This window comes from Oncorhynchus mykiss, chromosome 9 (genome assembly GCF_013265735.2).
Source record: "Oncorhynchus mykiss isolate Arlee chromosome 9, USDA_OmykA_1.1, whole genome shotgun sequence".
Classification (NCBI taxonomy): Eukaryota; Metazoa; Chordata; class Actinopteri; order Salmoniformes; family Salmonidae; genus Oncorhynchus; species Oncorhynchus mykiss.
The window spans coordinates 59,366,651-59,394,076 of NC_048573.1; the positions used below are offsets into that span (position 1 = coordinate 59,366,651).

The 27,426-nt window shown below is 41.9% G+C and overlaps 2 protein-coding genes across 5 annotated transcripts; both read left to right on the top strand.

Moving 5' to 3' along the window:
• The first annotated feature begins 8,323 nt into the window (after positions 1-8,323).
• LOC110532530 (ubiquitin-conjugating enzyme E2 variant 1) lies at positions 8,324-15,759 on the top strand. Of its 3 annotated transcripts, none has more exons than XM_036988539.1 (4): positions 8,324-8,344; positions 12,861-13,009; positions 13,477-13,602; positions 14,150-14,666. In XM_036988539.1, exons 1-4 carry the CDS (start codon positions 8,341-8,343, stop codon positions 14,294-14,296), a joined length of 426 nt encoding a protein of 141 aa, XP_036844434.1. In that variant the 5' UTR covers positions 8,324-8,340; the 3' UTR covers positions 14,297-14,666. The 3 variants fall into 3 exon arrangements, with proteins under 3 accessions (XP_036844434.1, XP_021472188.1, XP_021472191.1); XM_021616513.2 differs by lacking the exon at positions 8,324-8,344 and adding an exon at positions 10,377-10,499 and having other exon boundaries at positions 14,150-15,759; XM_021616516.2 differs by lacking the exons at positions 8,324-8,344; positions 13,477-13,602 and adding an exon at positions 10,377-10,499 and having other exon boundaries at positions 14,150-15,759.
• Positions 15,760-20,213: 4,454 nt separating this feature from the next.
• On the top strand, positions 20,214-27,219 carry LOC110532531 (solute carrier family 52, riboflavin transporter, member 3-A). Of its 2 annotated transcripts, XM_021616517.2 has the most exons (4): positions 20,214-20,976; positions 24,171-25,313; positions 25,631-25,754; positions 26,026-27,219. In XM_021616517.2, the coding sequence occupies exons 2-4, from the start codon at positions 24,295-24,297 to the stop codon at positions 26,236-26,238; spliced, it is 1,356 nt and encodes a 451-aa protein (XP_021472192.1). In that variant the 5' UTR covers positions 20,214-20,976; positions 24,171-24,294; the 3' UTR covers positions 26,239-27,219. The 2 variants fall into 2 exon arrangements, with proteins under 2 accessions (XP_021472192.1, XP_036844436.1); XM_036988541.1 differs by lacking the exon at positions 20,214-20,976 and having other exon boundaries at positions 20,984-25,313.
• The last annotated feature ends 207 nt before the right edge of the window (positions 27,220-27,426 follow it).

Sequence of the window (27,426 nt, forward strand, 5' to 3'; positions counted from 1 at the left end):
TAGTCCATACACACAAAAAGCTTATTTCTCTCAAATTTAGTACACAAATTTGTTTACATCCCTGTTAGAGAGCATTTATCCTTTGCCAGATAATCCATCCACCTGACAGGTGTGGCATATCAAGAAGCTGATTAAACAGCATGATCATTACACAAGTGCACCTTGTGCTGGGAACAATAAAAGGCCAATCTAAAATGTTCAGTTTTGCTACACAACACAATGCCACAGATGTCTCTAGTTTTGAAGGAGTGTGGCACCAGTACTGTTGCCATATAATGTAATGTTAATTTCTCTACCATAAACCGCCTTCAATGTCATTTTAGAGAATTTGGCGGTACATCCAACCGGTCTCACAACCGCATACCCCATGTAACCACGCCTTCCCAGGACCTCCACATCTGGCTTCTTCATCTGCTGAATTGTCTGAGTAACAGGATCAGAGGAGGGATGTGAGGATCTTTTATAGAAAGTTTGAATTACATTTAATTCCACAATGCTCTCCATGACAAGGAAGCTGTAGTACATTACCAATATATTTTAAAAGAGAGACCCTGGCCAAAATAGCAGCACACAAAGTTGCAGACACATTTACAACATCAGACACAAAGCATTAGGAAAGTGTGGTGCAACTAGGGGTCAAAACCTTGACAGCCCCCCAGATCATAGTGTTTAACTTAGTTTTAAACTTATTTAAAGGGACAAGCTCCTGTAATGTGCATCTAATGTCTATGGCTGTCTGCATTTAAGCATAGGCCACAAATGACCTTACTCACAGATAACGTTTTTGCCACTGTAGATTTCAAACTATTTGTAGAGATGATTGAATGATTTTATGAAATTCCACATTTAGGGCAGAGTGTAAATCCATTACCTGGCATATTGTAACCCACAGAGTCAAAGCTTTCCATTGAGAAGACTGGGAAAAGCAACAACACTTTGACTTGTTGGGTCAGATTCTGTAAAATGATAATTTGTCTATTGTGTTGTACATAGTTGCACACTGCCATCTATGGGTAGTGTAAACAACAATTCACTCATGACTAAACTTCCCTAGATCTCTGCCTACTAGGCTTTGTAAAGCTTACTTTCGGTCACTCACCCCAGTAGCTCCCCCCAAATGATCTATTGTAATAATGGTTTCATTTATGATCTCAAATTGGCCTAACACAGTTCGGTGAGAATTAAATGAAATTATGAAATTGCAAAAAGTGTACAACCATAGTGTTTTTACCTAACCAAAATCCTAATTTCAACATGTGACATGCCTTTATATTAAAGGCCTATCTCTCCTAATTGACCGTACTATTTGGCTACCATGACCTGGTACATAGAACATGGAACAACGGTCCTTAACAGTCAAACCCAATAGCTCTCACGGATGGGGTCAGGAAATTAGTTTGTTCACCTCACTACCTAATTGGTTATTCGCGTGATTATGGAACTATGTACAACTCAACAATTGGCTGCTTTAGATTGCAAGCGTAGTGTGATAGGGTTAGAAAAGCAATGTAGTTTTATAGCAGAATAAAAGGCCTGCATGATTTGCACCACGGAATAGTACGATTCTTACCAGAGCGGGCTGAGCTTGATCTCAAATTCATGAGCACCGCGGCGTACACCTTCGCCAGAAGCAAGCGGCTTGCAAAACGAGCGCGCCTTATGTTTTGTAATGGCGTGTTTCTTGTGCTGAGTAGTTTCCACATCTGTTGGTTTCCTGACTGTGGAAATGGGTTGAACCAGGAGTGGAACATGGCGAAAATGGTCAACGGGTGTGGGAAAGATTTACGGAGCACAAATGGACCGGCACGGAGTACGGCGCGGTGGGGTCCACAACACGCAGGTGCTCGCGAATTTGTATTCGCCAGGTGAGGTAACCGCTATCTCTATTGTCAACGCCACTCAGGAATGTCGTAACCGACTACATACATTTGAGAATGAATGTGTTGATATTAGAAAATTTAAGACTGAAAAAAAATAGGTTGAAAACAAATCACAGAAGCGTTACAAAATAGGTTTGGCAAATTGAGAAGTGAAATGAAAGGCAAGAGATTACTGCATCTGTGATTGTTAAGGCCATTTAAAAAAAAACTGTACATGAATGCTATGTCCATCCAGACAACTGGATATAGACAATATGAGCCAGCACTTAAGGTAAAGCAAAACTTAAGGCAAATTAGGGTAGGCAGTTCTTGACATGTGAAGGACAACATACTGGGTCCATGCCCAGTGAGAGATGCATTTTATAGTCACATTGTTTTTGAGTATTTCGAGTTTCTCAGTCTTTGTAAAGTGGATGTCAATTAAATGATTGACGGTCCCTTATGGTGACAATGGCTTCAGTGTTACACCTCAAGAAAGGAGATCAGAAATATAGAGTAAGATGAGGATTTGAGAAAGTACTGCAATGTAGTAGTGATTTCAAATAGCACTTCTCGCTCAGATTTTTAGTGGGTTAAGAAAACACTCCACCATTATATCAACTCCAAGATCGCATAGCAGTTCAGACGTCTTTTGTCCTCGTCTTGTCGTGTCCTGTGTGTGTGTGTGTGTGTGTATATGTATGTATATATATATATATATATATATATATATATATATATATATATATATATTGACAACTTTTTTCACATACATTTTATTTTCATTTTCCATCAACTCATCTTCAAAACACTCTCCTGCAACCCGCCTCACCAATTTATATTTATAAAAAAGTATTATTTACCTCAGATCTGTAATCCTCCAAGAAGCTAGCCAGAAACTCCAAGAAGCTAGCCAGAAACTAGCCAGAAGCTAGCCAGGAGCTAGCCCAGAAGCTAATCCAGAAGCTAATCAGAAGCTAGTTAGCTTCTTTACTGGCAAATCGTTAGTATTCAGCTAACCACGGTTTGTGGTCATCAGCTATCCTTTAGCTCAAATCTATCGCCAGTTTTGTACGGCGCAGCGCGGCTCGGAACGGAACATACCGGACCAATTTTTCTCTCCATGTCCCTGGATTTCAACTGCTCTCTGGACATTCATACCCGGATCTCACAGCTAGCTAGCTGCTATCCGTGTGACAATCGGCTTTCGTCGATTCCGGAGCAAACATCAATTATTCCGGTGCTAGCCAGCTCCGTCAATCACTCCTGAGTTCCATCATTCACTCCTGGGCTGCAGTCACCTATCCGGACCCGTTTTACTGCCTACGCGGAGCCCCACCGGGCCTTCACAACTGGACTGCCGACGTTATCTACCTGAAGGAGATCCGGCTGGCTCCTCCGTCGCGACGTTACCTGAACGCCCATCTGCGGCCCGCTAACCATTAGCTGTCTTACCGGCTGCTATCTGAATAGACAATCAGACAATTTATTTATTTTTATTGTTATGTTTTCTTCTCGGGCCTCTATAATCTATATCTATTGTTCTTATTTTTGTTGTTGTTGTGTGATTTGGATTAATCCCCTCTACCACACGGAACCCCACTAATCTACTGACCGAACGCAAGAAGTGGCTAACAACATACCTCCATCCTATGCTAGCTTGCTACCGATGGCCTGGCTAGCTGTCTAAATCGCCGTGACCCTCAACCAACCTCTCCACTCACTGGACCCTTTGATCACTCGACTAAGCATGCCTCTCCTTAATGTCAATACGTCTTGTCCATTGCTGTTCTGGTTAGTGTTTATTGGCTTATTTCACTGTAGAGCCTCTAGTCCTGCTCACTATACCTTATCCAACCTATTAGTTCCACCACCCACACATGCAATGACATCTCCTGGTTTCAATATGTTTCTAGAGACGATATCTCTCTCTTCATCACTCAATACTTAGGTTTACCTCCACTGTATTCACATCCTACCTTACCTTTGTCTGTACATTATACCTTGATGCTATTTTATCGCCCCCAGAAACCTCCTTTTACTCTCTGTTCCAGACGTTCTAGACGACCAATTCTTATTGCTTTTAGCCGCACCTGTATTCTACTCCTCCTATGTTCCTCTGGCGATGTAGAGGTGAATCCAGGCCCTGCAGTGCCTAGCTCCACTCCTATTCCCCAGGCGCTCTCTTTTGACGACTTCTGTAACCGTAATAGCCTTGGTTTCATGCATGTTAACATTAGAAGCCTCCTCCCTAAGTTTGTTCTATTCACTGCTTTAGCACACTCTGCCAACCCGGATGTTCTAGCTGTGTCTGAATCCTGGCTTAGGAAGACCACCAAAAATTCAGACATTTTAATTCCAAACTACAACATTTTCAGACAAGATAGAACTGCCAAAGGGGGCGGTGTTGCAATCTACTGCAAAGATAGCCTGCAGAGTTCTGTCCTACTATCCAGGTCTGTACCCAAACAATTTGAACTTCTACTTTTAAAAATCCACCTCTCTAAAAACAAGTCTCTCACTGTTGCCACCTGCTATAGACCACCCTCTGCCCCCAGCTGTGCTCTGGACACCATATGTGAACTGATTGCCCCCCATCTATCTTCAGAGCTCGTGCTGCTAGGCGACCTAAACTGGAACATGCTTAACACCCCAGCCATCCTACAATCTAAACTTGATGCCCTCAATCTCACACAAATTATCAATGAACCTACCAGGGACCTCCCCAAAGCCTTAAACACGGGCACCCTCATAGATATCATCCTAACCAACTTCCCCTCTAAATACACCTCTGCTGTCTTCAACCAAGATCTCAGCGATCACTGCCTCATTGCCTGCATCCGTAATGGGTCAGTGGTCAAACGACCTCCTCTCATCACTGTAAAACGCTCCCTGAAACACTTCAGCGAGCAGGCCTTTCTAATCGACCTGGCCGGGGTATCCTGGAAGGATATTGACCTCATCCCGTCAGTAGAGGATGCCTGGATATTTTTTAAAAATGCCTTCCTAACCATCTTAAATAAACATGCCCCATTCAAGAAATGTAGAACCAGGAACAGATATAGCCCTTGGTTCTCCCCAGACCTGACTGCCCTTAACCAACACAAAAACATCCTATGGCGTTCTGCATTAGCATCGAACAGCCCCCGTGATATGCAGCTGTTCAGGGAAGCTAGAAACCATTATACACAGGCAGTTAGAAAAGCCAAGGCTAGCTTTTTCAAGCAGAAATTTGCTTCTTGCAACACTAACTCAAAGTTCTGGGACACTGTATGGAGAATAAAAACACCTCCTCCCAGCTGCCCACTGCACTGAAGATAAGAAACACTGTCACCACTGATAAATCCACCATAATTGAAAATTTCAATAAGCATTTTTCTACTGCTGGCCATGCTTTCCACCTGGCTACTCCTACCCCTGTCAACCCCTGTCAACAGCACTGCACCCCTAACAGCAACTCGCCCAAGCCTTCCCCATTTCTCCTTCTCCCAAATCCATTCAGCTGATGTTCTGAAAGAGCTGCAAAATCTGGACCCCTACAAATCAGCCGGGCTAGACAATCTGGACCCTTTCTTTCTAAAATTATCTGCCGAAATTGTTGCCACCCCTATTACTAGCCTGTTCAACCTCTCTTTCGTGTCGTCTGAGATTCCCAAAGATTGGAAAGCAGCTGCGGTCATCCCCCTCTTCAAAGGGGGGGACACTCTTGACCCAAACTGCTACAGACCTATATCTATCCTACCATGCCTTTCTAAGGTCTTCGAAAGCCAAGTCAACAAACAGATTACCAACCATTTCGAATCTCACCATACCTTCTCTGCTATGCAATCTGGTTTCAGAGCTGGTCATGGGTGCACCTCAGCCACGCTCAAGGTCCTAAACGATATCTTAACCGCCATCGATAAGAAACATTACTGTGCAGCCGTATTCATTGATCTGGCCAAGGCTTTCGACTCTGTCAATCACCACATCCTCATCGGCAGACTCAACAGCCTTGGTTTCTCAAATGATTGCCTCGCCTGGTTCACCAACTACTTCTCTGATAGAGTTCAGGGTGTCAAATCGGAGGGTCTGTTGTCCGGACCTCTGGCAGTCTCTATGGGGGTGCCACAGGGTTCAATTCTTGGACCGACTCTCTTCTCTGTATACATCAATGATGTCGCTCTTGCTGCTGGTGAGTCTCTGATCCACCTCTACGCAGACGACACCATTCTGTATACTTCCTGCCCTTCTTTGGACACTGTGTTAACAACCCTCCAGGCAAGCTTCAATGCCATACAACTCTCCTTCCGTGGCCTCCAATTGCTCTTAAATACAAGTAAAACTAAATGCATGCTCTTCAACCGATCGCTACCTGCACCTACCCACCTGTCCAACATCACTACTCTTGATGGCTCTGACTTAGAATACGTGGACAACTACAAATACTTAGGTGTCTGGTTAGACTGTAAACTCTCCTTCTAGACCCATATCAAACATCTCGAATCCAAAGTTAAATCTAGAATTGGCTTCCTATTTCGCAACAAAGCATCCTTGTAAAACTGACCATCCTACCAATCCTCGACTTTGGCGATGTCATTTACAAAATAGCCTCCAATACCCTACTCAACAAATTGTATGCAGTCTATCACAGTGCAATCCGTTTTGTCACCAAAGCCCCATATACTACCCACCATTGCGACCTGTACGCTCTCGTTGGCTGGCCCTCGCTTCATACTCGTCGCCAAACCCACTGGCTCCATGTCATCTACAAGACCCTGCTAGGTAAAGTCCCCCCTTATCTCAGCTCGCTGGTAACCATAGCATCTCCCACCTGTAGCACACGCTCCAGCAGGTATATCTCTCTAGTCACCCCCAAAACCTATTCTTTCTTTGGCCGCCTCTCTTTCCAGTTCTCTGCTGCCAATGACTGGAACGAACTACAAAAATCTCTGAAACTGGAAACACTTATCTCCCTCACTAGCTTTAAGCACCAACTGTCAGAGCAGCTCACAGATTACTGCACCTGTACATAGCCCACCTATAATTTAGCCCAAACAACTACCTCTTTCCCAACTGTATTTCATTTATTTATTTATTTTGCTCCTTTGCACCCCATTATTTTTATTTCTACTTTGCACATTCTTCCATTGCAAAACTACCATTCCAGTGTTTTACTTGCTATATTGTATTTACCTTGCCACCATGGCCTTTTTTGCCTTTACCTCCCTTCTCACCTCATTTGCTCACATTGTATTATTGACTGTATGTTTGTTTTACTCCATGTGTAACTCTGTGTCGTCGTATCTGTCGAACTGCTTTGCTTTATCTTGGCCAGGTCGCAATTGTAAATGAGAACTTGTTCTCAACTTGCCTACCTGGTTAAATAAAGGTAAAATAAATAAATAAAATGTCCTCTCTGATGTTGTACTTATTCTGGGATAGTGTATGACCTAGAGGCTCACTCCCCTCAGTGAGCTTGTCCAGGAATGGGGTCATGAGGGGGCTTACTTGAGATGGGAGTATCTAGAGTTAACATTTGTTATGCCATTGGATGAGGTAATGGTTCTGTGCTATGAAGTACCTGGAATGAGATTAGAACCTCGTCTTAGGGACCAAACTGAATGATAATTTATAGCGAATGTTATCTGGCTAAGGGATACTCCTTTCTCAATTATAAAGTCCCTTTGTGAAGTGTTCCTAAAATCTGTGGTTCGTCATGTAGGTTGAGAGGGGTGTATATTGGCTATAAAGGATATTTGTACTTTTCTGTTGTGACTTTCAATGGTTCATTAGAGATAGCTCATCATTGAAAGTCGAAGGCTATTGCAAAGCTCTTATTATTATTAAAAATGTAGTTTAAGTATAACTCTGACTGATGTGTGAAGTTTGTTTCTCCTCATTTGGTAAATATAGAAATAAGCCACCACACCCTGCACATTGACTCTGTACCCTTACCCCCTGTATATAGCCTTGTTATACTTATTTTATTGTGATTTATATTTTAGTGTATTTTGTAAATCTTTTCTTAACTCTTTCTTGAACTGCATTGTTGGTTTAGGGATTGTAAGTAAGCATTTCATTGTAAGGTCAAATTTAAAATTGGATTTGATTTCTAATACTGACGAATTATCCAATGGATTGTGGTCATTTTCTGAAAAGATGAAAAAGTGGAGGTGCAAAAATGCAAGTTTTCACCCTGTATTTACATTTTCTGCATGACTCAGATGGCCAAGTGGACACAAGACTGTTTGGGTCCTATCAGTCCCAAAGAGGAATAACTTTGCAGCTGTTTCTGATTTAATAAACGATGCCATCCTGGTGGGTGGTAACATTCAAATAAAACCCAGCCCTGAAAATAATTTGTATGCCGTATCATAGGAAAAGACGCTGCATTCTTACGGATTTGCACAAAGTGGGCATTTCGGATTTGTCACTTGAAGCCCAAATATATCATACTTTGACTAAAATTAAGACTTGACTTAAATCGTTGTGCAACATCATGGGTAATCTCTAGCCATCGTCTTTCAGCTCAAAGGGGGACTGGTGTGGGCGTTTTAAGTCTTTCAGATCATGTTGCTATTGACCAATACCAAACTTGCTTTATTTTTTTTCCCATGATAAATTTGTGGTATATGCAAGATTTAATTTGTTATGCCATTGCAGATTTGAAGTTACAGGGTTTAACTGATGGGTTGTAATATGATACAGTACATTAAGACGTGTTAGTTTGTACTAAGCGATCACCTAATGTAATGTACAGTGAGCACTCAAAGTATTGGGACTGTGACAATTTAGTTGTTTTGACTCTGTACTCTAACACTTTGGATTTGAAATGATACTATGACAGGTTAAAGTGCAGACTGTCTATTTGGCTTTAATTTGAGAGTTTCTTCATCTATATCGAGTGAACCGTTTAGAAATTACAGCACTTTTTGTACATAGTCCCCCCAAATTCACTTGTGTATTGAATTAGTCCAAAGTTTAGTATTTTGTCCCATATTACTAGCATACAATGATTACATCAAGCTTGTGATTCTACAAACTTTTGGATGCATTTGCTGTTCGTTTTGGTTGTGTTATATATATATAATATTGTGCCCAATAGGAATACATTGTGTCCTTTTTTTGTTCCTAAACACTTCTACATTAATGTGGATGCTTGGTGGATGGGGGGGGGGGGGGGTATGATATTTGTGTGTCTAACTTTCTCACGCATCATTATTTACAATTCATTCAGGATCATCTGTAAACATGGTAGCATCCACATTAATTTAGAATGTTTAGGAACATATTTACAATAAAAGTGACTCCAAAAATAAAATATTATTTGCAATGAATTTCTATTGGCCACAAAATTATCTGAAACACAACCCAAACAGCAAATGCATCCAACAAATTTGACTTCTGACTACTTTAATACACATAAGTGAATTGGCCCTAAGACTTTTGGTCCTCTAAAATGGAGACTGTACAAAAGTGACGTAAAATCTATATGGTTCACCCGCTATGGATACAAATACCCTCATATTACAGCTGACAGTCTGTACTTTAACCTCAGTCATTGTATCATGTGCTGGAGTACAGAGCCAAAACATGCCACTGTCTCAATACTTTTGTTGCTCACTGTAAATGTGTGATTTAGTAGTTATTTTAATGACCTAATTGCTTTAATACAATGCTTTTTCATGAATGGATTTAGCTAAAGGTCTTGTTGAAAGTGTACAATTGGGATTTGTCTAAATGTTAAAAGAGAAGATGTTGCCTAATGCCCTTATTTTTTTTTGTTGTCAAGAATGAGATCAATCATGTTATAAATGGTTGTTGATTTGTTCAGGTGTTTCTGACATGTTTGTCTGAATGAAATTTGTAGTGCTCCTTGGACATTTTAAAAAGCTGGCCTTGTCTTCTCTGCTTAGCTAAGTTTATGTAAATTTAGTTTAATCGGCACAAAATGGTTGGCTTACTTATGGCTTACAATTTAGATTATATTTATAAAGAAACTAAATTTAAAAAACAAGGTAGTACTTAGTTGTGTTCATTATTGCTATTAGAAGCATATCTAACAAAGACCATCCATGAGAACGCAGGGGTGTCAAACTAATTTTGCCCCGGGGAGTGCATTCCTTCAACGAGGTCCGGCGGGCCGCACTAAATTGGTTATATTTCCTCAGTCAAAATGTGGTCTTTTTGAGGGGAATTTAGGGCTTTCATTAGTGAGCTGGACACAGTCAATAAACTGAAGGTCCAGTATCATTTGTACACAGTTTCAATTTGTTTTTTGTCATTTTAAGTGTATTATGCTATTATATTTCTTCGAAATATAGCTATGCCATTGTCAAAATAACTACCATGATAAATCTATGAATTAAACTTTTCACAAGGTGGTCTCTAGGTAAATCAAAAATATCTCACCCCCCATTGAGTGTTGGGAACAAGTTGCCCCTAACCACTGGTCCGGGGTTAGAAATGTTTAATCGCCCTTTTGGTTAGGATTTGGGGTGGGTAAATCTGATCTGTGGATCCATTTATACTAGGTATGTGGATCAATTTACCCCGAGCAAGCGCGTTCCCATCTCTCCGCTCCCATGCTGCAACCAACCATGCTTACGTGCGCGCTCCCGCTACTAAGCGACAAGATGGCGGTCGCCGCCGGATCAGGTAAACGGTTTAGCTAAATAAATGACTAGCTACCACATTACTAATTTCGCGTAACATTCAAATAAACGTTTGCTGATAGTGTATATACGTTCCAAGATACTTTCCAGAAATGCTCAAGTAGTGCTTATTTTACTAAAATATGGCTTTGCATAGCTGCTAGCTAGCGGCTAACTCTAGCTACCGAAGTTAGCCCTCACCTGCTATCTGACAAGGCTTTTGGTCTCGCAAGTTCTAGTGTATTGAACATGACATGGCAAATTCCGTTGGAAAACTTCTCCTTGCATAGTTACCCATATATTTAATGCTAAATTTAACTCCGTTGACATGGCAAAAGAGCTCGTCAACCTGTGTCGACTGATCAAATGCCGCGTCATTCATCAAGCGTTGTTTTTAGCCCGTTAGCTAGCTTCTACGTCCACTACATCACTGGCAAGAGAATGACCAGCTAGCTAACGTTAGTTCATTATTAGCTAGTCGCAGGAACAGCTCCAACTGGCTGGTTTGTGTGTTGCATGTTGTCAGCACACGTTATAGCAGCTACCTAACGAGTTAGCTGGTTTGCTAGCGTAGTCAACTAGTCAGATAACGACTCGATTTGTTACTGGAGTGATTTCGTGATCTAACTTCAGCTAAATTGTCAGTCACATTGATTTGACTTGTATTAGTTAGCTAACTACCCAGTGTACGTGGGAAAGATGACCCTATCGACTTTCTAATGCGCTCAATTATTTAGCTAACGTTAGCTCACTCATCTGAATTTAGGCCAGACCCGTTTGGGCCTACAATGAACTGAAATGGCAAACGTTAACTAGCGAGAATTGGCTAACTAGCTACCCACACATTTATGCGGATTATGTTTACCGTCCACATTACGTCAATCCACACCTCCAATTTGCTCTCTAATACAGGCCAGTAACGTTCGTTTGAATTAGCTAGCTACAGTAGTTATACACTTAATAATAATTGAAAAACTCTTCAAAATAGTCAGGGGCTTTATTGTAATTACATTGGGCAGTGATAGTGGGGTAATTGATGCAGAGTGGTCTCTATAAATACAGACAAATAAATGATGTGTTACACAGCTGTAATAAGCCTAATTATACAGTAACAATCCGTTTTATTGCTAAACTCAAAACAAGCTGTATGTTGTAAAGGTAAAATGGCAGGTAAATCCCACACACATACCCAATCAGACTACCAGATAATCTAGACTGGGAATATAGCAGATTATTTCCAGAAGCTCAGTGTGAATGGGTCGACTCACTAAATCTGCCCTGGGTTATTGCTGATCTTGTCTCTTGCAAAACTCTCACCACCTAGCTAACTTCTGTAGACCTATCTACAGGTTTATGGACAGATGTTGGGTGCAGTTCAGATGTTTATGAACAACAGCTGTTTTCTGGAGCTGCTTGAAGGAACTGACTGGTAGGAAGTGGAATCTGGCTTTATAGCAGTCTCTTATTGGCTACTGCTAGCCTGTTGGTCAATGGAACAGGTACAGGTGTGATTGGCAGATGATGTGACCAATGGCTGGTTAGTGGCACTTTCAAACTGTTTTGGCACAGACAGGTGGTCTGACCCGCTCGACTGGTTTTACTGTCAAAGCTAGCCCATCCTTCATATTGCATGGCTTGCAAGCAGCAAAAACCAGTCAATCCCTGGCAAGTGCGGCTATAATAGATGCTCTGTTTCCACCACTAAATTGTATTCAAAGGGCACTATAGAAGAATCGAAGTTTGCCATGGTGTGTAACTTCTGACATATACACAGAGTGTAAAAAACATTAGGAACATCTTCCTAATATTGAGTTGCAACCCCTTTTGCCCCCAGAACAGCCTCAATTTGTCAGAGCATGGACTACAATGTTTCAAAAGTGTTCCAGAGGGATGCTGGCCCATGTTGATTCCAAAGCTTCCCACAGTTGTGTCAAGTTGGTTGGATGTCCTTTGGGTGGTGGACCATTATTGATAATCACGGGAAACTGTTGTGTGAAAAAAACAGCAGCATTGTAGTTCTTGGCACACTCAAACCTGGCACCTACTGCAATACCCCATTCAAAAGCACTTAAATATTTTGTCTTGCCCATTCACACTCTGAATGGCATACATACACAATCCATGTCTCAAGGCTTAAAAATCCTTTAACCTGTCTCCTCCCCTTCATCAACACTGATTTTTAAGTGGATTTAACAAGTGACATGATTCCTTATTGATATCTTTCACCTGGTCAGTCCATGGAAAGAGCCGAACATGGTTTTGTACACTGTGTATATTGAAACCCAATGGGATGTACTGTTTGCTTTGTCTTGTGTGGTATTTCAATCATTTCTGTTTTGTGCTTGTTTGTATCACACACTGATAGGCGTTAAGGTTCCTCGTAACTTCCGGCTGCTTGAAGAGCTGGAAGAAGGCCAGAAAGGTGTGGGGGATGGGACAGTGAGCTGGGGCTTGGAAGATGATGAGGACATGACCTTAACAAGATGGAGAGGGATGATCATTGGCCCTCCTAGGGTGAGTTGGCTACTCTGATTCACAGGAATCCACCAAGTTTGGCTCACTGGCCTTGTCCAGAAACAACCCCTTAGGTCCTACCCCGCTAGGCAACTGTGGACGTCTGAGAGGATTGGACAGGTGTAATCAATATGTCAAAAATTCCGCCTACCCCAGGGGTGTCAAACATACGGCGCTCAGGTTTTATAAAACAAAGAATGCATTATTTTTTTTGTCAATAAATGTACATTTGCGGGGGACAATCTTAATCGATATTGAAATAGCTAAAACCAAATCAAAACTACTCTGTCCAGCTTGCTAACAGTTGGACTGTTGGGGAGCATTTAAAATTCCAAATGCGTGGAAATAAAATGAATTATATATGCGGCCTGGGTTTGACAACCCTGAGCTAGCCTATCAAAGGGGCAAGGTGGAGCTATTAACGTAATGCTAAACCCATTCTTACTGATGTCTTTGTCATTTTTCAGACAATCTATGAAAATAGGATGTACAGTCTGAAGGTTGAATGTGGGCCCAGATATCCAGAGGCACCACCATTTGTCAGATTTGTAACTAAGATAAACTTGAATGGTGTGCACAACTCCAATGGTGTGGTATGTAAATCTGTTTGTCCTTCAAAATGTTTCCATTGTATAAGTTAATATTGGCTGTCTCATTTGTGTTGTAGATATTTTTTTTATGTATGTTTAAGGATTTGATTGTTTATTGAAGTGAATGACTGATTCAATTGCTCCTGGCTCCTATAATAAGATATGGATTTCAGTGCAGGGCTAATGCCTACTGTGTTTAGGTTACAGTACAGACAAATGTCACATGCAATAAGAGGCAATACTTTGCTTGAACATACTAAATGTAGTTATGCATGATCGTATAAGATGTACGTTCCGTTGGATAGGCTATTCCACAAGTTGCATTTATGTAGACTTTTTATATTTACATTTTATATCCATACAAAAATGAACTATTTTTACCAGATTATGTAGAGAATCATTTTTGGGATATGTTCACAACTAACCAGTACTTCAGCAAACCATGATATTACTACAAAATATATAGAGAGATTTGAGTCATGTTTTGTGAGTGTGCGTGATTGAGGTGTAATGGAATGTTTCTCTCCTTCCATTGTTCCCTGTCCTGCAGGTTGACACACGAGCAGTGTCTGCACTGGCCAAGTGGCAGAACTCCTACAGCATCCGTGTGGTCCTGCAGGAGCTCAGGCGGCTCATGATGTGCAAGGAGAACATGAAGCTCCCCCAGCCACCAGAGGGCCAGATCTACACCAACTGAGCCCATGCTACTACTCTCCTTCTCCTTTTCCCTCTTTTGTTTGCGTTCATCCTTTCATCCCATCCACCACCTCCCTTCTTATTTTAATTAATTTGCCAGCCAACACTCAAGCGCACACACAGGGACGTACGTGTGGCCGAACACACGAATGCAGACACCCACAAACATGCAATCACTTCTACATGCGCCATTCTCAGGCCCTGGCCCCTCCCCTTTCCATCACTGGAGCTCTGGTTGGACTAGAGAAGACTAGGTAGGCAGTCATCGGTCCAGCCCTGATCATTTGAATACTGTACATCATACTAATCTTTTTTTATTATTTGTTATAAATGCAGATTGTACAATAACATAAATAATCTTATTGAGTGTACATGTTGTGTGCTGCCTTTTTGTAATAGAGAGGACCCTCCAGCGATTATGCAAGTATTTGTGGATTTTGTTCAGTGCAAGATATAAATTAGATAAGAAAAACGTATCAGGTTCTAAACATAAAGTTCAACCAGTCAATTTACCTCCCCATTGATTTAGAGAGCTTGACCCAAGAAATATGTTAAGATATTGCTTGGGTGTTTTTTGGGGGGGCTTTATGCATGTGTAACTTGTATAGCAATTTATTTACGGGCTCCACTGGAAATGCATGTGACTGCAGCAGCTTATAGCAAGATCCCTGAAGTAGTATGCCCTTCAAGCTGTCACTTTAGTCAACACACACCTGGCCATGACAGAGACAACCACTGATATTTAGCGTCCTATATAATTATTTATATATTTTTTTAAGATACCGGAAATGTTTAGTTCATAAGTGTCATTGGGTGTAAAACATAATACAATAATAACATATGTCATCTGAAAGGATTCACACGCCAGAACCTGCAACCATTTAAGCTAACAACCCTTGAATGGAGAATTTGAATTGGCTACCTCTTTTGGTCCTTAGTTGGAGAGTAGAATTGACCAATAGTCATGTCTTTTTATGGGTTTTTTTCTTCCCCCTTTCCTATCATAATTATTGCATCATGCATTCACACTTATGTATAGTGTCTATATTCCAATGGTTCTCACCCCCTGCAGGCATTACCCATGTTTGTTTCAGAATGCAATGTCATAGAGTTTGCCATTCATACACTGTCAGTATGGGTAATGGAACTACATTGATTGTACTTTTACACTATCTTGGTCTGTACAGGATCTTTTGTATAGTGTTTGTCTGTTCCCCTTTAGTGATCTTACCAAACATGCAGTAAATATCATAGGGTGACCAGTCTTCTGACTATTTGTTTATCACAAGCCAGGTTTCCATCAAATTGGCGAGAGATTTTCATGCTAATATTCTACAATCCACGAAGACAATGTTCACAGCAAAGGGACTTGTTGCTGATAAAAGTCAGTGGGTGATGATGTAGTGCACACAAAATGTACTTTTTCGCTTAAGTTTTCATGTACCGAATAAAAATCTAAAGTTCCATGTGTTTCCATCGCATTTTCAACCCTACCCATAGTTTTCTCACAAATTGTTGCGTTAAAAAGCAAATGTGCCTACTCGTCTTGGCATTTGCGCTCTTGTCAACAGCTGGCAGATACTGTGCGGGTAGTCTAGACTGCATAATGAGATTAGTATGGATAAGAGCTAAAAAATATTTGTGTTAAACGTCAGTCAAGCATCGATCATCATATAATCGCGTGACTCAATGTAGTTTGATATGATAGTTACTATATCAATATGAGGTTGCAGCCAGCATTTACATAAAGGTGTTTCCACCACCATTTCTCACGTAATACGGTTCATTGATACAAAAAGATCCCAGCTTTTCAAACGAACAAATTATGTCTGCATTTATCGAATTGCACCGAAACTTCCTGTTTCCATAGATGTGATTTTTTTTTTTTTTAAATACCGTATGACTACTCAAACAGGACTGGATGGATACGTGGTTAGTAATACAGGTAGGTAGTTTATTGATCTTATCAGGTACAATATTACAATTATTATGCTCTTCATGAAGTAACATCAGAGAATAGTATCCATCAAAAGGGGGCAATCCTATAATTAAAGTTCAGCATTTATAAAGTTATTGAGACCCTCGTGGACATAATACAATGGGCTTAAATATTAATTAAAGGGACAGTAGACACACAACACCAGTGATGATTGTTTGCTTTTATTTAGCTAGGCAAGTCCGTTATAAACATTCTTATTTGCAATGACTGCATACACTGACAAAACCCAGACGACGCTGGGCCAATTGTGCACCGCCCTACTGGACTCCCAAGCACAGCTGCTTGTGGTCAAATTAAATTGTATTTGTCACATGCACCGAATACAACAGGTGTAGTAGACCAAATAGTCTGGGTACCCATTTGATTAGCTGATCAGGAGTCTTACAGCGTGGGGTAGAAGCTATTTAGGAGCCTCTTGGACCTAGACTTGGCGCTCCGGTACTGCTTGCCGTGTGGAGCAGAGAGAACAGTTTATGACTAGGGTGGCTGGAGTCTTTGACAATTTCTAGGGCCTTCCTCTGTCACCGCCTGGTATTGAGGTCCTGGATGGCAGGAAGCTTGGCTCCGGTGATGTACTGGGCCTTACGTACTACCCTCTGTAGTGCCCTGCGGTCCGGGGCTGAGTAGTGGTGCAACCCATTAGGATGTTCTCGATGGTGCAGCTGTAAAACCTTTTGATGAGCCAAATATTTTCAGTCTCCTGAGGGGGAATAGGTTTTGTCGTGCCCTCTTCACGACTGTCTTGGTGTGCTTGGACCATGTTAGTTTGTTGGTGATGTGGACACCAGAAACTTGAAGCTCTCAACCTGCTCCACTACAGCCCCTCGATGAGAATGGGGGCATGCTTGGTCCTCCTTTTTCTGTAGTCCACAATAATCTCCTTGTTAATTGTTGTCCTTGCACCACACGGTCAGGTCTCTAACCTCCTCCCTATAGGCTGTCTCATCATTATCGGTGATTAGGCCTGCCACTGTTGTGTCATCAGCAAATCTTAATGATGGTGTTGGAGTCGTGTCTGGCCGTGCAGTCAGGAGTGAATAGGAAGTACAAGAGGGGGCTGAGCACGCACCCCAGAGGGGCCCCCATGTTGAGGATCAGCGTTGCGTATGTGTTGTTACCTACCCTTACCACCTGGGGCCGGCCCGTCAGGAAGTTCAGGATCCAGTTGCAGAGGGAGGTGTTTAGTCCCAGGTTCCTTAGCTTAGTGATGAGCTTTGAGGGCACTATGGTGTTCAACGCTGAGCTGTAGTCAATGAATAGCATTCTCTCATAGGTGTTCCTTTTGTCCAAGTGTGAAAGGGCAGTGTGGTAGAGGTTGACCGATTTATGATTTTATGATACCGATTATTGGAGGACCAAAAAAAGCCGATACTGATTAATCGGCCATTTTAAAAATGTATTTGTAATAATGACAATTACAACAATACTGAATGAACACTTATTTTAACTTAATATAATACATCAATAAAAATCAATTTAGCCTCAAATAAATAATGAAACATGTTCAATTTGGTTTAAATAATGCAAAAACAAAGTGTTGGAGAAGAAAGTGAAAGTGCAATATGTGCCATGTAAGAAAGCTAACGTTTAAGTTCCTTGCTCAGAACAAGAGAACATATAAAAGCTGGTGGTTCCTTTTAACATGAGTCTTCAATATTCCCAGGTAAGAAGTTTTAGGTTGTAGTTATTATAGAAATTATAGGACTATTTCTCTCTATACCATTTGTATTTCATTAACCTTTGACTATTGGATGTTCTTATAGGCACTTTAGTATTGCCAGTGTAACAGTATAGCTTCCGTCCATCTCCTCGCTCCTACCTGGGCTCGAACCAGGAACACATTGACAACTGCCACCCTCGAAGCAGCGTTACCCATGCAGAGCAAGGGAAATAACTACTCCAAGTCTCAGAGCGAGTGACGTTTAACGCGCACCCCGCTAACTAGCTAGCCATTTCACATCGATTGCACCAGCCTAATCTTGGGAGTTGATAGGCTTGAAGTTATAAACAGCGCTGTGCTTGCGAAGAGCTGCTGGCAAAACACACGAAAGTGCTGTTTGAATGAATGCTTACGAGCCTGCTGCTGCCTACCACCGCTCAGTCAGACTGCTCTATCAAATCATAGACTTAGTTATAACATAATAACACACAGAAATACAAGCCTTAGGTCATTAATATGGTCGAATCTGGAAACTATCATCTCGAAAACAAGACGTTTATTCTTTCAGTGAATTACGGAACCGTTCCTGGATTTCATCTAATGGGTGGCATCCATAAGTCTAAATATTCCTATTACATTGCACAACCTTCAATGTTATGTCATAATTACATAAAATTCTGGCAAATTAGGCAGCCCAAACTGTTGCATTTACACTGACTCTGCGTGCAATGAACGCAAGAGAAGTGACACAATTTCACCTGGTTAATATTGCCTGCTAACCTGGATTTCTTTTAGCTAAATATGCAGGTTTAAAAATATATACTTCTGTGTATTGATTTTAAGAAAGGTACTGATGTTTATGGTTAGGTACACATTTGAGCAACGATACGCACCGCATCGATTATATGCAACGCAGGACACGCAAGATAAACTAGTGATATCATCAACCATGTGTAGTTAACTAGTGATTATGATTGATTGATTGTTTTTTATAAGATAAGTTTAATGCTAGCTAGCAACTTACCTTGGCTTCTACTGCATTCGTGTAACAGGCAGGCTCCTCGTGGAGTGCAATGTAATCAGGTGGATAGAGCGTTGGATTAGTTAACTGTAAGGTTGCAAGATTGAATCCCCCAAGCTGACAAGTTAAAAGTCTGTCGTTCTGCCCCTAAACGAGGCAGTTAACCCACCGTTCCTAGGCCGTCATTGAAAATAAGAATGTGTTCATAACTGACTTGCCAAGTTAAATAAAGATGAAATAAAGGTGTAAAAAAAAAAAGTAGGCCAAATCGGTGTCCAAAAATACAGATTTCCGATTGTTATGAAAACTTGAAATCGGCCCTAATTAATCGGCCATTTCGATTAATCGGTCAACCTTTACAGTGTGGAGTGCAATAGAGATTGCATGATCTGTGGATATGTTGGTGCAGTATGCAAATTGGAGTTGGTCTAAGTTTTCTGGGATGATGGTGTTGATGTGAGCCATGACGAGCCGTTCAAAGCATTTCATGGCTACAGATGTGAGTGCTACGTGTCGGTAGTCATTTAGGCATGTTACCTTAGTGTTCTTGTGCACAAGGACTATGGTGGTCTGCTTGAAACATGTTAGTGTTACAGGCTCAGACAGGGAGAGGTTGAAAATGTCAGTGGAGACACTTGCCAATTGGTCAGCGCATGCTCGGAGTACACGTCCTGGTAATCCGTCTGGCCCTGCGGCCTTGTGAATGTTGACCTGTTTGAAGGTCTTACTCACATCGGCTGCGGAGAGTGTGATCACACAGTTGTCCGGAATAACTGATGCTCTCATGCATGTTTCAGTGTTACTTGTCTCAAAGCAAGCATAGAAGTTATTTAGCTCGTCTGGTAGGCTCGTGTCACTGGGGAGCTCTCGGCTGTGCTTCCCTTTGTAGTCTGTAATAGTTTGCAAGCCCTGCCACATCCGACGATTGTCGGAGCCGGTGTAGTACGATCCGATCTTAGTCTTGTAATGACACTTTGCCTGTTGGATGGTTCATCGGAGGGCATAGCGGTATTTCTTATAGGCTTCCGGGTTAGAGTTCCGCTCCTTGAAAGCGGCAGCTCTACCCTTTAGCTTGATGCAAATGTTGCCTGTAATCCATGGCTTCTGGTTGGGGTATGCACGTACAGTCACTGTGGGGACGACGTCCTTGATGCACTTATTGATAATGCCAGTGACTGATGTGGTGTACTCCTCAATGCCATTGGAAGAATCCCGGAACATATTCCAATCTATGCTACAGCCTGGATTCAAATCAGGGTGTCTGTAGTGACACCTCAAGCACTGAGATACAGTGTCTTAGACCGCTGCGTCACTCGGGAGGGATCCCTGATATTGTTATTGTTCCCATGGACTATTGTTGTTGGTTAAAGGATAAAGCGGTGTAGGCCTATAAAAGTTCATGTGAATCTCAGTTAGTGTTCACCAGAGTCATTATTGGTCAAAGATGTTGAGTAGATGCCCTCTCATGTCTTAATCAATGTATATTCTGACGGTCAATAAACAGATAGATTTTTGTTGGATATTATTGTTATGATTAAAATGACCATACCACATCCCAATCATTTACACACACACAAACACACACACCCTGGGTTGTATTACCTGACTACCTCTGATATAAGCAACCTCGCTTTCTTCCTGAATTTCCCATTCACATAATTGTTGAATGAGATGAGGGACCATAGGTCTCCCATTAGTCTCTCGGGGCTGGGCAAGCAGAGGAAAGGGGACGTCCCATCTCTACTATGTATCTAACTTTATGGCTGTTGTACAGATTTAAAAAGGACACAGCTGCACAGCTGCTCAGTTTACTCTTACACGGTGGAGCTGACTGCTGGACTGGACTCTGAACTACCCACAAGGCACTAGTTCCCTAGTTCTCCTCCAGCCTGTGTGTGAAGGAGAAGCCAGTGGCATTGTCCCAAAGGTCTGTATATAAGATGAGAGAGGGAGGGTGTTGGATTCCTCAATAAGGCATCCATTCAGTGGCTCAAGAAACCTGTGAGTATACTTATTTATCTTCTTGGTTCCTATGAGATGTATTTGAAATGTAATATTGCCTTATGGTCATGCAATGGAACAATCATGGAAGTTAAAGTGTGTCAATTTCAAATCAATATTGTAAAGAAGGTATTTTTCAGGCAGATTCTGATTATCCGTTCCCCTGACAAAAGATAATAGTGATCAATATGAATTGAAAGTTCTTGCAGTTCACACTGACCCTCTACATTACTGTAACACATGGTGCTTTGTAAGCCAGATACACAGTATGTAATGGTATTGGCTCTGACATTGTCTCATTTGTTAGGCCGAACATCATAAAATCCTGTGTGGAAGCTAAATGCCTGTCTGATTTTCACTAGCAGAGATAGGAAATGAGCAGGGCCATGTAAACTAAATTGTGCTAAGTGGTATCCTTGGGATGTCCCTGCCCTAAACCTTAACCATAACTGTAACTCCTAACCTCAACCCCTAACCTTAACCCTTCCTTTAACCCTTCTTTTAACTGTTTTAAATTTAAATGAACCATTTTAAATTTCAAGTGATGTTGGTTCCCACTTAGACTTCCCAAGGATCCCTCTTAGACTTTTCCATTGTGCAGTAACAATGTTAACTTTTTAAAGTAAAAGAGGAGACTTGAGTTCCAGAAGTAAAAGTTTTAATACAGAGCTTTGAGGTGCAGGTGGTCATGCGAAAATACACATGCTAATAGCACCAGTTCCTTAAAAGCCACAGCTAGTAAATATAAAGCAAAGGATGTCTCAAGACTAATATAGTCAATATTAATTGTGTATACATGGCATCGTTACAGACAATGGTTGATATGAAACTGATAAAATGTTTAGCTGAACAATGAGAAGAGTGAAACATTTGCTACTTTGGGTACAGAGAGTGAAGTTCAGCAGCTTGAGTTCAAGGTTTGGATTGTCACGAGTTGAGACCTCTGAGAAGTGTGTGTCCTGTATGATCTGGGTCGTAGTTAGGCATCCGGCTGGCCCCCACAGCCATATGGTACGTTGTGTTTCTAGAGGGAAGTGAAAATTACTTCAGCTGCTTGACATGTAAGAAGAATGCGTTGAGTAGACTGAATACTTCTCTGTTACAATTGCTAGTATTGTCTCAAGGTTTCATGGTCTCATCTCTGTATAAATGAAAAATACAATACATCTGATTCTCATTACTCCATCTACACAGTTAGTTAGATAGTTGTCTTTGACTTACATTTATTTTTTAGATTTAACATACAGTATAACATTTAGGTAATCAAAGTGTAACTAATTAACTAAACCAGTCATTTCAAAGTTGGACGTGTGACATTTGCACCCTTGAGCAACAACACCCTGTGCATAAATTACAGGGCCCACAGAGAGCATCAGAGTTGAAACAGTTGACCTAGATCTGCTTATGCCAGGTTGCTTCACCCTGTGTGACTCACAGCTAAAGTGTAAAACAGTAGGGTTAAAAGCTGTTTGGCAAAAAGTTAAAGATCAAATTCCAATGACAAAATGAATGCACATTCAATAACAGGGCACGTATCCACAAAGAGTCTCAGAGTATGAGTGCTGATCTAGAATCTTTCTATTTAATCTGATTCATTATGATCTAAAAGGCAAAACTGATCCTTTGATTTGTAAACCCACAATAACAATGTGATATTTAGTCTTGGTTATACAGTAACGATGGTCATGGTCTAGGCCAGTAGTTCCCAAAAATGAAAAAGGAACTCAGTCTGGCTTTCAACTTACTCCTGAAAGTTGCAATAATGCACAAGGTGCAATTTTGAAATTGATAGTGCATCAGCGGTTTCCAGTGTTCCCTAATGCTGGAAGGGGAGCCTGAGTGAAAATGTTTGGGAACCCCTGGTCTAGGCTAGGGTTAGGCCTACTTGATGATAGATCCTTGCAGAGAGATTTGGTACTATAATACTACGTCTAATATTATTATTGTCTTACTCATTTCATCCTCGATCTAGCTTGATAGTTTTAGCAGCAGTGTCTTTAAGCAGTGGTGTGTATTCATGGATGCCAAGGGAAGCCAGGTTTTCCCCCAAAATGTGTTTCATAATTTTCATTCAATTCGCAAGAGGCTGAATGTACAGTATCTCACCGAAAAAGCATCAGAGCGAGTGAAACAGCTTCCCTCTGTCTCTGAATGTGTAGCCCATCTATCTGATGCTGTTTGGTCAAAAAGAGTATGACATTGTTGAAACCCGCTACGGGTTGAATGAATGCAAGGGAAACCTGCATTTCACCTCCCTCGATAAAAAAGTATACAATAATAGCCAACTAGCATTGAGCTAAACTGAGTGAGCTCAACTGTGAATGGTCCTGGTGCACCAAGGGAAGCCAGTTTGGATTTGGCTTCACACCAATCACATCACATCAAAAGCTAAATATAATTGACAGAAAACACTTGAATTGTTGTATCTCCTTGTGTCGTTGTCCTCCAGTGGCTAGCTAGCTACCTAGAATCGTCTCTTTCCTAAATTAGCCATGAATGGAGATAGGGATTTAGACTAGTGGTTTTACTTAATTCTCCGTACTGGTCATTGATTATAACGGCGATTCTGATCCAACCATAAATGTATACATTGTGCCCCTGGCCCTTAGAGGATGGAAGTTCAGTATGTAGCTAGATGTTGTAGGCTAATTTTAACTAGCTGGCTCATCATTGCCCAATAAAGGAAGTTGGGCTAGCGAGCAAGCATTCAAGACAGGTAGCATAGGACAACAAAAACTAAAAGCGTGTACTGTATTACACAGTCATAGACCGTTTCGTCAACATGAAAGAGAGGACGATGGCAGAACCATGGACAGCCACAGCATATTTAGCTTACATTGATTGGATTAAGGTGTTTTTTTTATATATTTTAGTTGTCACTGTATTAGACTAAGCATACAGTAGGTTATTTGATGATGTTGAAATGTTGAAGATTAAATGGTTCTGGAATAGTGGAGGTAGCTCCTGTTTTCTTTGAAAGTCTCAGTAACTCTCATTGGTTCTAACTCAATAGTTGTTTAGTAGTCTGAAAATATCAGAAACATTAATTTGCTTGACCATGCTGTAGGTCATGTAACTGTTTGCTACATGCAATATGCTTTGTGGACTTCACCGGACAGAGGTTGCTCACGCACCGTTACTGACTTTCAGTATTTGTTAAGATAATCTCTAGTTCTAGTTTTCTCTTTTTCTAGGCTCTGAAGGCTGGCCAGGTTGAAACTGTTCAATCAGATATATCCTCACTTCAGATAAGAAGTTCCTCCTCCAAAAGACTACCTCACATCACCTGACCTGACGGTGACCAGCTACAATACAGCCATGTCTCTGCTGGTCCATGTTCTGGCCTGCTGCTTCGGACTGGGCTCCTGGGTGGCTGTCAACGGCCTGTGGGTGGAGCTCCCCCTCATTGTCAACACCCTCCCTGAGGGCTGGGAGCTACCATCCTACCTGACAGTCATCATCCAGCTGGCCAACCTGGGGCCTCTGCTGGTCACTGTCATGCACAAGCTGTGTCCGGGCCGGCTGAGGGAGAGCGCTGTCATCTACAGTGTGTTGTCCATCGGCATCCTGGCCTGTGTACTGTTGGCGTTCTTCTGGGATGAGACCACGGTTGTGGCAACGGCACCACGGAGCACAGTCTTCTTTATTCTAACCCTTTTCCTGGCCTTGGTGGATTGTACTTCCTCTGTTACCTTCCTGCCCTTCATGATGCAGCTGCCAGCCCACTACATCACCACCTACTTCATTGGAGAGGGCCTGAGTGGCTTTATCCCTGGTCTAGTTGCTCTTGGCCAGGGCGTCGGCATGGCCAAGTGTGTAAATGGCACTCAGTCCTCTGGTAACCTCACTGAAAAGGACATGTACATTGTCCAGACCCAGTATCTACAGCCCAACTTTTCCCCTGAGGTGTTTTTCTTCTTCTTGGCGGCGATGATGTGCATCAGCCTGCTGGCGTTCTCTGCCCTCAACAGGTTCCCACGCAGCTTTGAACTGTCCACAGAGAACCTAGTTTCAGACACTGACACAGTGGCGTCGGTCTGCTTCGGTCTCGACAACCCTGGAGTGGTAACCGACGAGCAGAACTCTAACCCAAAACCCCACAGTGAGGAATCAGGTCAGGCTAGGCCACAGCTGGCTAAACCACTCCACTCTGTTTATCAGTTAGCTTTTATCTATTTCATGGTGGTCTGTGTGAACGGGGCAACCAATGGCCTGCTGCCCTCGGTGCAGACGTACTCCTGCATGCCCTACGGTAACCTGGCTTATCACCTGTCGGCGGCTCTGGCATCCTGTGCCAACCCAGTGGCCTGTATAGTCGCCCTGTTCTTTCCTAAAAGGTAAAACCCCAAACAGCCTCAAGCTTTCCTCTTTTATTGACGATAAAGCAACAACAAGCATTTATGGACAAACGCTCAAATCAATATGTATTATTATCTCAGCTTTGACAGCATTATGTGCAGAAATTGCTTCCTGCTGTTCAATAAGTAACCATTTTTTACAGCGTTCTCAGGTGAACATAGATATTGTTTGTACACTGACATAGACATTCAGCTACCCATCACTGCAGCCATCTCAGTGGTTATCTTTATGTTGAATGACATTCTTCAGATATACAGTTAGCAAACTGTTTTCTGGTTTCCTGTTTTGCACTCAGGTCACTAGTGTTGCTGGGTGTACTGTGTCTCCTGGGCTCAATCTTTGGAGGATACAACATGGCCATGGCCGCCATGAGTCCATGTCCACTACTACAAGGCTCTGCGCTGGGAGAAACCATCATAGTGAGTGACAACTCCACCTGTAGAAATAGGCCTCAGTCTAGAGACACTTTCTCAGAAACATGTACCCGGGGGGCCCCAGGACCGAGTTTGGGAAACCCTGGGAGTGCACTTTTTAGTTTTTCCCCTGGCACTACACATCTGATTCCACTAATCAACTGATCATCAAACCTTTGATTAGTATAGAATCAGGTATGTCATGTTAGGGCACTTGACTTCTTACACTTGAATAGTACGTGTTACCTAACTAATAAAGTCACAATGTAATCCTCAGGTTCTGTCGTGGGTCTTCTTTACGGGGACCCTGTCCTATGTGAAGGTAATGGTGGGTGTCATCCTGAGGGACGAGAGCCACAGCGCCCTGGTGTGGTGTGGAGCAGCGGCACAGACAGGCTCTCTGCTTGGCTCTGCCATTATGTTCCCTTTAGTCAATGTCTGCAACCTGTTCAAGTCAGGAGACTTCTGCAACACTAGGTGCCCTTTATGATAATGACTTATACCCGAGACACTAACATACCCACTGGTAAGTAGCCTTATCCGAGCCAGAACGGCCCATACGGCAGGAGCTTATCTCTTGTTTCTGTAGTGAGAGGCAGCTTGATATACAAGTACACCCCCTGGACAGGAGTACCTGCTGGTACCTATACCCACTGGGGTGATGTGTGAATAATGTGGGGGTCAAGGAAAAGACAATGACAGGACAATGACGTATCTGGCCTCAGATTAGAGATTGGACTCTAAGGATGTCTTCAAGGGCACCCGGTGGTGAGAAAAAAATCTGCCTGGATCAATGGAGTAAAGTATAAGATTTCAAACTGTTGTTCAGTTAATAATTGTATGTATTTCTATGCAGTATGATTCACAACCCACACTCAAAGGGTGTTGGAGCAATTGTTGTAAATATCTGCATTATTAACCTCATCTTATTTCAAATATATGGTTTGAAACCATTACTTGTTGAATAATTGGGAATTTAAGGAAACAAGCAGAATCCAGATTCATGTTTGGTTTGTAATTACTAGTTATAGTGCCATGAAAATGTTTATTATTGAATTAACCTTAGATTTACACTGAGTGTACAAAACATTAAGAACACCTGCTCTTTCCATGAGATAGACTGACCAGGTGAATCAAGGGGAAAACTTATTGATGTCACTTTTAAATCTAATTCAATCAGTCTAGGTGAAGGGGATGAGACAGGTTAAAGAAGGAATTTTAAGACAATTGAGACATAGATTGTGTATGTGTGCCATTCAGAAGGTCAATGGCAAGATAAAAGTGTCTTTGAACAGGGGTATGGTAGTAAGTACCAGTTACACTGCTGGGTTTTTCATGCTCAACAGTTTCCTGTGTGTATCAAGAATAGTCCACCACCCAAAGGACATCCAGCCAAGTATTGGCGTCAACATGGCCAGCTTCCCCGTGGAACACTTTTGACATCCATGTCCCGACAAGTTGAGGCTTTTCTGAGGACAAAGGGGGGGGGGGGGGGGGGGGGGGGGGGTGCAACTCAATATTAGGAATATGTTCTTAATGTTCTGTATGTACACTTAGTGTATGTCACGGTCACTCTGCTGAACCCACTGGTGTTTGCTCTAATTAGAATGTTTCAGATTGTAACACTAGATGGCGGTAGTAGACCATCCTAGAAAAAACTATTCTTTGCACTCCTCAG

Coding starts and splice junctions, on each gene's coding strand:
- LOC110532530 (XM_021616513.2), top strand. CDS start 10,427: ATGCTGCAACCAACCATGCTTACGTGCGCGCTCCCGCTACTAAGCGAC. Junction 10,500..12,860: donor GGCGGTCGCCGCCGGATCAG/GTAAACGGTTTA, acceptor ACACACTGATAG/GCGTTAAGGTTCCTCGTAAC. Junction 13,603..14,149: donor TGCACAACTCCAATGGTGTG/GTATGTAAATCT, acceptor CCTGTCCTGCAG/GTTGACACACGAGCAGTGTC.
- LOC110532531 (XM_021616517.2), top strand. CDS start 24,295: ATGTCTCTGCTGGTCCATGTTCTGGCCTGCTGCTTCGGACTGGGCTCC. Junction 25,314..25,630: donor GCCCTGTTCTTTCCTAAAAG/GTAAAACCCCAA, acceptor TTTTGCACTCAG/GTCACTAGTGTTGCTGGGTG. Junction 25,755..26,025: donor CGCTGGGAGAAACCATCATA/GTGAGTGACAAC, acceptor TGTAATCCTCAG/GTTCTGTCGTGGGTCTTCTT.